At 40.9% G+C, this 12,370-nt stretch overlaps 1 protein-coding gene across 17 annotated transcripts in view; it reads right to left on the bottom strand.

Moving 5' to 3' along the window:
• Positions 1 to 12,370, bottom strand: part of RBFOX2 (RNA binding fox-1 homolog 2) — a 165,107-nt gene that overhangs the window by 27,925 nt on the left and 124,812 nt on the right. For all 17 annotated transcript variants that reach the window (XR_010999387.1, XR_010999388.1, XR_010999386.1 and 14 more), the window contains one exon: positions 3,312 to 3,365. Coding sequence is in view for 12 of the 17 variants with exons in the window: in XM_068191119.1 (XP_068047220.1) it covers positions 3,312 to 3,365 (54 nt within the window). In the remaining 5 variants the exon portion in view is untranslated. The remainder of the gene's footprint in view (positions 1 to 3,311; positions 3,366 to 12,370) is intronic.

The raw sequence follows: 12,370 nt of genomic DNA on the forward strand, positions 1-12,370 counted from the left end.
CAAAAGGAGCAGGAATCCTCTCCACTTCCTCTGGAGGTGTTTTATTCACGGTTCAGTGAAGTGCCTGGTAAACTGCAACCATAGGCACAATGCTATTTAAGGCCACTTATACCAGTTAGAGCTAGAAATGTAATGGTAAACAGGATAAATGAAACAAACAGCTATAGTTTCCTGGAAGCAAGCAAAAAAAGCCAAACACATAAAAGGAAGACTGATGTCATTCTATTAAACAAGAAGAAAACAAAATGTAATTCAAGGAATGCTTAAAGTTTTTATCTTGTTTCTCACACACAGCAAAGCAGTATCAGTGTGAGGTCTACCAGAGCCCATATAATCCTACTAAACAGACTGAATCTGGGAAGAAAGCGAGTTACAAAACAAGAATTCACATTGCTTTGAGAGAAGAATCAGCAAAACTCATCAACTGCCTCCTATGTTGCTGTGATAGAGACAGTCAACAAATACCATTTCTGAAAGAACATGAGGTGAGAGGTGGCTGTGATGGACACACCCAACTCTCTCTTTGGTCACCAAACTTTTAAGTACACAGAGATCCTGAAGATGCAGCCAGTTTGACAGAGCTTCCCCAGGCTGTCGAAGAAAACTGCCTGGTCATCTCAGGTGGATTCAAAATGAGGAAGGCTACCTGAACACTTCCTCCAGTCCCTCCTACTGACCAGCACTGGAGCGATCCCAGTAGAGTTCTCCCGCCACAGCTCTGCGGGGACAAAGCACTGCTCAACCCCATCATACACTGGGTGGGGGCAAACCCAGGGCAGTTTGAGATTTACCACTGTACCTTTAAAATATTTACAAAACATATACACAAAACACTACAACCCTTAGGAACCCAGGGAAGGGAAGGGAGCATTGAGAACACAGCACAAGGCAGGCAGCAGGAGCATCTGCTTTCGGATTCCCAAGAGAGAGGAGGAGGAGAAGAAGAGAGAGAGGTTTCATATCATTAGATTAGAATAGAAACCACAGGGCAGGAAAATGCATTCAGATTTTTTTTCCTAAGGTGGAGGAAGAACCCAAGAGTGCGTGAGTGGCCTCCAGAAAGATCCATTTCCTTTGCTTCACCATCAGATCACCAAACTGTTGTTTTTCCATTATTATGTGAAAACCAGGTGCTTCGTGCAGCTACACCCCATTCAAACACTGGGACCTCCCATTTTCATGCTAAGCAGGAAGAATCTTGCATTCTTTATAAAACAGGAATTATTTTGGGTGAGAAGGATGCAAAAATACCATTAAATAACTCTTTGGCTCTTTTCTCATTCTGTTCAGATTCTGGACATCCCTCAATACAGGCTACCAGTTTTGTAACTGCTTTTTGCTGCAAGACAACAAAAAAGCAGTAGAAAACTGTGTGGTTAATGAAGACTAGAAGAACATTTCTTTTTTTTTTTTTTTTTCCCCAAATATTTATTAAGGGTTCAGGGTAACATTCATCAAGGAACTCTTCAGCAATAATTTTTGTTTTAACTGAAAACCAGAAGCCTTGGGCTTTAGCAACAGCACAAGAAGGTACTTTTCATAGTCATAAATCAAGTCTTCACAGAAAAGCCTTCAATGTCGGTGTTGCCTAGAAGGGAAAGGGCAGCCGTGGGCGTTTAATACACAGCGCTGTATGGATGGGAGAGAGAGAGCGAAGTTCGTGTGTGAAGAGGAAAACACTGCTCTGGAAAGCACAGGCAGTGGGATATGAAGAACATTTTTTGCCAGGCCAGTTATTTTTGTTCTTTCTTTTGCAATTATATCTGAACAAGTAGGGATTTGATAGAGGCCAGAGGCTATTCTCAAAACCAAACAATAATGACTAAAATCTAGAGTAATTCACAGGTAGCTTTGGCTTATAAATATCAAAAGAACAGCAGAGAGCAGAATAAATATTTACAAATTCAGCACAGCTGATTGTTTTGGTAAAGCATAGAGATTTTTAACCATGCAGGGAAGTAAAACTCCAAATAAGCCATATAGACATTTACTTGTTCAGACTGTCTTGTTAAAAAACAAGATAAAACCATGGTAGTAAGTAGAAGCAAAGGATGGGATAGGGCTAAAATTCATGTCTTTTGTATACAGATCGATGGCTTTCTGGTTTCCAGATAATACAGGACTGAAGAATTTCAGAATGCATCTTGGGCAACATGGGTGGAAATTTGCAAAAGGCTCTGAACATGAACATACCCCAGAATATATGTTGAAGCAAAGAGGCCACCATAAAACCTGTGGACCTCAAATCCAAGCAAAAGGCATAGACTCTAAACCAAAACTGCTTAGCTGAATTGCAACTTCAAAACCTTTTGTGTGCATGCACACATGTGCACACACGTGTGTGTGAGGAGGAGGGAAACTTTGTTTTAATTGAAAATGGGAATCTTAGCATTGATTAAGTCAAGCAGAGTATAGACATGCACTGTGCAAGCTTCCCCCATAGAGCTTTGGCAATGCACCTCGCTCCTGACCTGCAAAACTCCCTGCTATTCCAGTGCTGAACCTCCTGGGCAGAGAGAGAATCACAGCAATTTGTCATTGTGGTGATACTGGTTATGTGATGAGAACCAATTGCCAATTAGGACAGAGATCACTGAATCTCTCTGCAGCTGACCTGAACAACATTTGAAATCACATCTCCACAGATATAAATTACCATCAACCCTCAACAAAACTTGCCTCTTAATATATCTCTAGGAAGAAAATAGGAGTGTGAATGCAAATTCTGTGGGGGAGGTCCACATGGGGCAGTACAAGTGGAATGAGGATGCTTATATTAAAGCACCAAATATCTCAGACATGAAAGGTCAGCATCTCAGAAGTGCCAAGTAAGTCTGTGAAACAGAGTATATAAAATCCTTTCACATATGAGATATGACAGTTTTTCTACAGAAGCATTTTAATGCAATGAAAATGGCAGGGATGGGGGTGAGTTTAGCTTTTGTTCTTATAGTCTCCCATCACACAAAGCTGTTTTACCTTTTTCTGCCTTCCTCATAGGGCAGCCATTGCCAATGCAATGGGAACGGGTTGGTATGAAGGCTCAGCTGACTGAGTCCCTGTTAGTTCAAAAGGCTGGGGAACCTGATCCCACAGACAGGAGTGTCTCTGAGCATTTCTACGTGCTGCCCAGAAATGACCATGCTCAGAGTCTCAAGTCAGAGGGAACAGGAGACAATCCCCAAAATAGCTTTTCCCTTCCCCCATCACTCTAATTCCTGCTGATCTCTACAGAATATGTTCTCTAGGCAATGAACTGCCTTTTACTCTGCAATCAAAACAAGAGAAGCGGGTACAGAAACAGGACTTACCTTCGAGCCACGCTCATTAAAGATTATCTCTACATCAAGGATTTTGCCGAATTGCTGCAGAGAGACAAGGAAAAAGAAAAAAAAAAAACATTTATTTTTGGCGGTACATTTTTCCTACCTTTTGCAGGGGCTGGCTTAGTGCAAGAAGGTAGGTGAGAATATTTCCATTTCTAGCATACAGGCAAAGGTATAAAATTCCAGTGACATGACCCAATTCTCCTGGGTTAAGACATGAAAATCGTCTTGGTCACAAACTCCAGGTTTTCTCACAAAAGTATAAAGGGAAAAAAAACAATCTCCAGAAGAGTTTTAGGGATTTGAGGAAGCTCATCTTTTCCCTGTTAATCTAAACAATTCTTCTTTCCCTCATTCTACTATTTCATCTAAGACATGGTTCTATGATTTCATCTCAGATATCCAACAACATGTCTCACATATAATTCAACATTTCAGCTTCCTCCTGAAGTGGCTATCACAAAGAGAAACTTAACAGTGATGATCCTCTGGAAGGAATAGTAACATAAAACTCCCAGCCTCAGGGATTTCAAATAGTAAAGCTTCTTTCCTTCCGTTTATTTTCCAAAACTCCAAGCCTTCAAAAGAATTGATGGCAGATTCAGAAACCACGAAAAAGGAAAATTCGCAATAGTTTGTTTTTAAAAAAAGATATTTAACTTCAACCTGTGACATATAGTAGGCGGTCAACAAACTATGCAAGTTTATTACATGTATTAGAATTCTGACCTCTGCCTCAGCCTGGAGACCCCAAAGGAGAACTCTGCACTGAAAGGGTCCCAAAGAGCTCCCTATTTTCCACAGAAGGAGATTTACCACCACTGTGGATCCATGTAAGGGCTACATGTCTCACCTTGCTAGGAACGTATTAAAATATTTTATTGAAGCAGACAGACTCAAAACAGTAGCCTAGAAGTAAAAGTATCACCACTTCAACAGATGCTCACAGTGCTCTGCCCTCCAGAAGTGTCAATGCTCGGCTTCCAAACTGGAGGTCTGCTCTCTAGCAAGACAGGTCTAGATGTTTTTGGGAATGTGCATATGGAGCAGTCTCCATTCTAGAGACATATACTCACATATTCTACTCAGACAAATGCTATATCTGTTTTTCCTATCCCATTATTTAGGAAAGCTTTCATCAACACTGTTTTGAGTTAAGTTTGATAGCAAATGAAGGAAGAATCAACAAGAAAATAAAGGATTGTTTCACAGTTAAAAAAGATGATGAACTCAGGGTCTAGGCACTGGGACACTCTCCCCTTTGCTCAGCATTCTTAAAATAGTATTTGCCTCTTTTTTAAATTTAACAGTTGCAATTGGAGTCAAATGGGTATAGTACTCATTTTGTGGGTGACCCTCTTGAAAGGCTTGTGGCCAGATTTGAAAGCCTGGAACATTTACAGCAGAGAGCCATGATGGCTGAGGGGAGGCTCTGAATATGTTAAGCAACAAAAAGTTGCTGAGTCCCTTGAACAAGTATTCCACAACTGTCTGCAAGCAAACAAAACACAACAATTTTAGGTATAGTTTGTCTGCTTGTCTTCTCCATTCTTAAAAAGATGATCTTGTTTCACAGATGTTGTTTTTACTGTTCTATTGTTTAAGGACAATACTTGATCCTCTATTCATCCCAAGAACAATTGAATTCACAACATTCTAGTTACTCAAGTTTGAATAATGCTAATGTAAACATGCATCTTCCTTGAAACGTCAACATCTCAACAGCTTAGGCTTGATCCATGCAGGTTCCTCTTTTGACCACTTCTCTGCCAATCACAGCTAAAATGCGTTTTCTATTTCTATCCCACGCTTAGTGTGGGCTTGTCAATAAAGGAGATTAACTGGTGATTGCTTTTTGTTGTCTTTGTTGCATACAGCTTTGGTACTGCCATGAAAAGAATCAGTCATGATTGTCATGATTGCTTTCTTGGTAGACTATCTCAGCATCCTTACACGACTAGGGCTGAACCAATTCAGAAGCTTGTGGCTGCTGAAGGGCTGTCCCTGCTCCTTTGTCCTTCCTTGTCTGGTCTCACCAGCTTTCCAGAGCTGGCCCCAGTTTTCATTCTCACCTGCAGATAAACTGATACAGCTCCGCAATCCTGCAAAAACCTAACCCAAGAAAAGGAATACATATAAAGATTCTGACAATTTACTGAGCTGAAGTGGCTTGAAGGGTCAGTGAGCATTACGGCTTGAAGAAGCAAAAGGGAGCAGAAAGCAGCACACCCTGCCCAAGAGCAGGATCTGTCCCCTGCCAGATCAGTTCAGCTGCCTAGCCTTGCCACATACACTGAAACTGCCAGGCTCTCGATAAATGCAAATGCCAAAATTATTTTCAGAATCTTCAAAGCCATCAAAAATCACCATTTTCTACCTCATCAGAATGATTTTGAAAGAGAACAAACTGTGCGGCTTCTGGTGCACAATTACGCCGTGCCATCCTCCTCTTTCTGCACACCCGGCTGGGCCTGGATCCTCAGGCATTGCTGCCAGCCCGGCCTGCCAGCCCCATGGGGCTGGGCTTCCTGTGCAGGGCTTCCACACCAACGAGAAACCCTGTCCTGTGCGTTTAACTTCTCGCGGCTGACAGAACGCCGGTGGTGACACTGAACGCGAGAGGTCTGACGTAGCTGTGCTAGAGGAGGCGTGGCCCTCCCTGCCTACGAGATGATGGAGGTACATCGAGATGATGGAGGTACATCGTTTCCTAGATGACAGAATTAGGAGCCTGTGGTCGCAGCAAACAGGCTTGACATCTACCACAATGGGCTACATCCACCCATACAAACTGCACCAATCTCTTTTCTACCCAGGAGTTGTAGGTAGAAAAGAAAGCAGGGCTGTGAGGCAGAAGGACATGTGCTGAGCTCTTCAAGGCTCTGCTGCAGCCATTGCCACAGCTCCTAACACAAGGTCTCTTGTCCCCACTGCTGCAATGGTTACAGCAGGTCCCAGCACTGGAAGGCACTTTTTTTTGGTAGCATGCCAGAATTTTCCTGAAGAATGAAAGCAGGAAAAAAAGAACTAGTTCATTTTAACAGTTTATAACTCCTTCAAAGCTGAATCTAATTTAGCGGAACATAAAAAGGCACTTTGTTCCCCGATGGTGCTTCGCCTACCAAATGTCAACAGTCTATTGCAAACAACTGAAGTTTTAAGAGCTCCTTAGTGAAAGGTCACAATTTTTGTATGGGAAGTGCTAGGCCATCTAAATACAAGGGTCAACACCAAGTGTCCTCATAATAATTTTTTAAAATTATGTATATAAAGGCATGTTTGTATTTTTCAAAAGACATAGGGACTGGCCAAATAAAACAAATCCAATGCCTAAGTCATCCATGAGGACTAACTCTCTAATCTCTAACCTTGAAGATATGAATCACTGAGCTCACAGACTTGATTGGCTCACTCAGTGATTACCAAGAACTTCTACTTAGAACTCTGCACAGCCTCTGGAGGACTACCCATCTCCAATGCTCCCCACCATAGTTTAGAAAGCTTACTATGTGACCAAGAGGCCAGCACTCCTTACCACATCAGGTCGTGCAAGAAGCCACCTCCATGAACTGCTCACACACACGACACGTGATGGAAAGTTACACACACACATGCTATTTCAGTCATGCCACAGCAAAGGAGCTATAGAATCTTGTTTTTTCTTACTGGTTTCTTTCCTGGAATGAACTTGACAAGCTTTCAGTTATTTTTAGTAAAGCAGGTAAATGAGAATCAGATCCTCTACAATAGTAACAGAGTGTGTTGGAAGTAACAGTATTTAAGAGGCATAAAGATACAGACAGGAGTTATGACCAGAAACTAATCTTCTTGCTTGAACACGATCTACCTTATCATAGATGCAATGGCATTGTACAAGGAAAGAGATGCATGCTGTGTGTTTCTTTTCACACAGATGTCATGAAGGCAACAGATTTTTCCAGCTGAGGCCACAGCTACATAAAACATAATAAATTTGAGAGATCTGGCACCAGAAATCTTTTGTCTTCCAAGGCATTGACAATTTGGTAGGGCCCCTCCTATATGCTCTGTTCCAGCTGGCCCTGACTCCTGTGCCTGTCTAGAGCTTTCAAAATCAGCTCCAAAATGTGCCAGACAAATAACTTAATCCTAAAGATGCAAACAACAGGGAGTACAAGGCAAATTCTCTAGAAATCATGGAACAACAAAAGATAATGAGAGACATAATGAGACAACCTCATCCCTAAAGGAGTACTCTGTATGTCCAAGCAGTTTCATTAGCCCTACAAAATTCACTTAGACATGAGTCCAATAAGCTGTCTAAACTTCAAAGGTGTCAAACAGTCCATTCTTAAAGATGATCAACATTCAAAATAGCCAAGAAACCAACACCCTGTGCAGGAAACCATGAGGTACATGAGCAAGAACATTTTATAAGCAGGATAGATCCATGCTACTGATAGAGTCCTTTCCCTAGGTACGAGCTCCATGGGATATATACTTTCAGCTGAGCACAACTGGCTCCATCATAGTGTGTATTAGTCAGTGCTTAGTTATGGCAGCATGGGGTCTGCCAGAAGCACACTGTCAGCACACCAACTTCCTCACTCAAAGCTGAGTCACATCTCTTGAAGCAATGGGGCCAATCCATGACAGCCGAGCTACGCCACTATGCTTTGCTGACAGGAAGATGGAAGCATCAAGGATTTATAAACCAAAGCACCATCACAGTTTACCAAGTGAACAGATAATGAACAAGCACCAAGCAGGCCTTAGTAGGGTTGAGCTGTTGCCCAACAAAACAGACATTTTCTGAGAAACCAGACTTCAACAGTAAGCCACACAAAGAGCATGGATTTCTAACAGGATTTACAGACCACAGCCATCGCAGAAAAAAAAAAAAACCAAAAAAAACCAACACAAAACATGATGATGAACACAGTTTCTCAGCCATTTGTTCTTCTCTAAATCCCAAATAAAAGATTTCCACATGCAACAGTGGGATGGGGATGAACACTACTGCAGGGCTCCACCCAGAGAGAGATCTTATCACCAGTCGACACTTCCAGCTCCTTGTTCCTGCTTTGTGCCATTCCCCAGAGGTGTGACTGCAGTGTAACCTGGTACTGATGCTGCAGAAAAGGTACTTGGACCCATGCCCACAAAAGCAGCATACATTCCAAAATCAATTTGAGAGTACTTAGCATGTAGACTGAATCCATATGAAACTAGGTCAATAAAAGACAACTCCATGTAATTTTACCCAGGCCTTTTATCCAATTAAATCCAGCTACAGCACAGCACTGTTTACTAAATGACATTCAGCACAGTCTTGCTGCAGACACTCCTAGTATCTCATAAGAAAATCTAAAAAAACTGAGATAAATGCATGATCGAGTCATCACTGCCTTCCCGCAGAGGGTCAGTACAGAAGTTGATAGCAGAGAGCTTTCTCAGAGCAAGACAGACAGTACAAGAGCCATTGGCAGCTGCAGGGGCACAAGCACCCCTGCACACCATGGCCATGCAGAAAAGGACAATGTTCAAGCAGCACTGAGCAAACAAGTCTTTTTTGAAAGGTGGTTTCAGAAAACACCCCGGTGAAACACATCAATATAATCAGCAGCACCTCTTATAACTCTAACCACACCAGCAAGAACAAAGCCCCACCCTGTGACCGGGGCTCACTGTCATCTCACAGGGAGAGCTTGGAAACAAGAAAAGCCACGGAGAGACCACTTTGTACCAGAATATTTCCTCTCCAATACTGCCACACAGGACTTGTTACATGCAATTGGTGGCCAGTAGCACCAGGAGATGAAAAACCTAAAATACATCTTGAGGTGCAGATGACAGAATCTCCTCCTCTCAGAAAGCAGAGTCCCCCTAAGCAAGCGTGCTATTGCTGTACTTTGGGCCCAGTGCATCAACACCTGCAGGTCAGAGCTTCTTGTTCTATCATATTACCTATACACTTTAACATTTAAACAAGTACTTCTTCCATTGCCAATACTTGTGTATCACTAATTACTTCCATTTTAAATTTATTTACTGGCAAATACAGACTTAAAATTCTACCAAATTCTTGCTGACAAAGAGTTGTAGTCTAATTTGTTATTGCTTTAGCCTCAAACTAAAGGCTTATGGAGGTGTTTTGTTCTCTTGACACCAAAATGAAGTTGGATGAGAAATTATATCTACCAGGATATTTTAGGAAGTGCAAAGTGACAAAATGTTTCCTCAGAAGCCAAGATTAGAGGGCTGCAAGAGCTTCCAAAAAGTATCTGAGCTTGCAGAACTCTGTTGCTTGCGTCATACAAAGCAATGGTCTACCACAAACATATATCATAAAGAACCTTGTAGATATGAAAGATATGAATTATGTTTAGATAAGGAAAAGGACAACATTACCTGCCTTAATGTCATCCTTTTACAATGTAAAAAAAAAAGTGGCTACCATTCTGTCACCTGTAATAAATGACATTATTAATCACTTCATTAACTGAAATTAATTAACTGGGACATAATAGTCACCTTTACAGAAAACATCTATGGGTTATTACTGCTGTAGCTGATAACACACAAAACCCCTTTATCAATTGGGCTGATTATGCTCTCAAGTAGAAAGAGCTAACAGTCTACAAGTAGTAGCTATGGATTGAGCAAGTTTTAATAAAAGCAGGGTCTCCATCTAAAGCCAGAGTCTTGAAAATTTCACAGCCTGTACTGTGCTAACCCACCTTGAACATTTCACCACAGTAAATTCTGAGAAACATCAATTCTGACTCCTCAAACTGTTGCTCTCACAACAAGTAAGAAAGATTTTGTGCAATGCTCATCCATATGAACTACCAAAACAATCCACTTGTTTGTTGTTGTGGAGACAATTCAAGATTCAGTTTGGGAACAGAAGCCTCTTTCTCTTGAAGGCTGTCCAACCCTGCCTCTATCTTCACCAGGAGACTCCGAAGTCCATCCAGGTCAAAAGTCCAGAAATGACCAGACTATCCCAACCAATTTTACACTGGGAGGAGAACTGCTTCTTGAAGCACAAGAAGGAAGGGCTGAAGCTACAAACCATGAGGTGCAAGCACAGACACTATCACAGCATAAAGCTGAAAGGACTAGAAATATGTTGAGGGGAAACATCAAGTTTTCTTCTGCATACACAGTCCAGAAAGGAAGGGAACATCCTACCACATCCTGCCACCAGTGTAGGAGAACATGACTACCATCATGTCAGGGTCCTTGCACACATTAGCCAAAGAATGTCTTTTATAAAATAGACAGTAAGATTTTGAAAAAAGAGTTGCAAATTTGTTTTCAACACTGATGGCAACTCTTCTCCCTAGTAAGCTGTTCCATTGTTCAAATAAACCTCAATGACTATTAATTTTTTTCATATTTCAAGGGGAATTGTGTTAAATCTCAGCTTCCAACTGGAAAATCTTATGACTGTAAACAAGACCTAAACCCCTTGTTAGTAGGTATCACCCATATTTAAGCATTTGTATAGAAATTACTTACCATCTCCTAACATCTCTTTTTATAAGCTGAGTAAATAATGTACCTAATACCTTACCAAGTTAAAAAAAAATCACTCACCTTCCAAGTCCTAGTTTATTTCTTTTGGTCTTAAACTCAGATCTGATCTCAGAATTGAATACAATTATGCAGTCACAGTCTTTTCAATTTGGAACATGAGCAAGATCACAGCCCTCCTTCCACATGAATTATTGAAGCAACTATCTTCAACAATCACTAGTACTCTCCCAAATCAGCGTTTTCCAAAGAAAGTTTTTCATCTTAGGAGCACAGACTGGCTCCCACATACTCAGTACTCTGCAATGAGCTGCATCAAACACGTTTTTGTTGGATTTATCATCAGTCAACCAGGCATTTCTACTCATTCTCTAACAGTAACCTTATCTGTCTCTTTCCTCCTCCTCAAATAGTTTTCTAACTGCAAACCTTACCAGCAATGTTTTAATAGTACCATTTCCATGGGCTGATACAGATACTAAACAAGTATGGAAACAGATCCCTGGGGAAACTGACAAGAGAAACAGTCTTGATCACAGCTATCTCCCAAGTAACTACCACTTTTTATTATCTACCATTAAAGAGGTTTTTAATCACTCCAATGTGTGTTGTGCTTGAGATAAGTATTATTTTTCTTAAAAATTGGTCACTTGGAGTAATTAAATTGATTGAGCAATGTTTCATTCTATCAGCATTGCTTTGTAAAATCTTGTCAAAATAGACAAGACAGCATTTGTCTGCAAAGATGTACATTACAAAGTTCTGCTAAATAGAAACTACCATGTTTTTCATATTCTAATAGTCTTCTTTAAAATGCTGCAAAATTATTTTTATCTTGGATCAACACACAGATAAGACAGTTCTTAGCTCTTTGGATCATCCCTTTCAGGTTTTCTCGATAGTGAATCGTGGCGGGCAGTGTTCCAACCTTCTGCAACTCTCCTAGCTTACAAGAATTGGCTAAAAATTAGTATCAATGAATAATGGAGCTCTTTACTTTGGCTATTATCACTGGACATACCTTATTTAAAAATCATCGGATCTAGATATTAGTGAACACTGTATCATCCTCCTCTGTTATTAATTATGTAGAAAAACCAGATGAGGTAAAAATACCCCCTCTTAAATTCTAAACACAATCAGCTGGGAGTTGGTTTTGCCCTGTTTTGATTTTCGGTTTTGCTGTTGTTTGTGGGGTTTTTCCCCAAAAATACACAACTACCTCCTGATTCTATACTGTACCCATACATAGACCTTTTATCTTTGCATGTAAAAAACCTGATGGGTTCTCTGAACTTAGGTCACCAGTATCTCCATGACTAGCACATTTCCTTTCTCACCTGCTTCTTTGCTTAAGTTTGCACATATATTCACTGCTATTTACTTTCTCCTCCTCGCCTAAAGTGCAGAATGCTTTGAGTTTTATTACCACAGTTTCAACGTCTGTGGAATCATGCATTCTTGGCCATCAGTATGATGCTGCTGAATACTTTATGGCTTCCATTAATACTTCCCTTTTAAAG

The sequence above is a fragment of the Anomalospiza imberbis genome, chromosome 5 (assembly GCF_031753505.1).
Source record: "Anomalospiza imberbis isolate Cuckoo-Finch-1a 21T00152 chromosome 5, ASM3175350v1, whole genome shotgun sequence".
Classification (NCBI taxonomy): Eukaryota; Metazoa; Chordata; class Aves; order Passeriformes; family Viduidae; genus Anomalospiza; species Anomalospiza imberbis.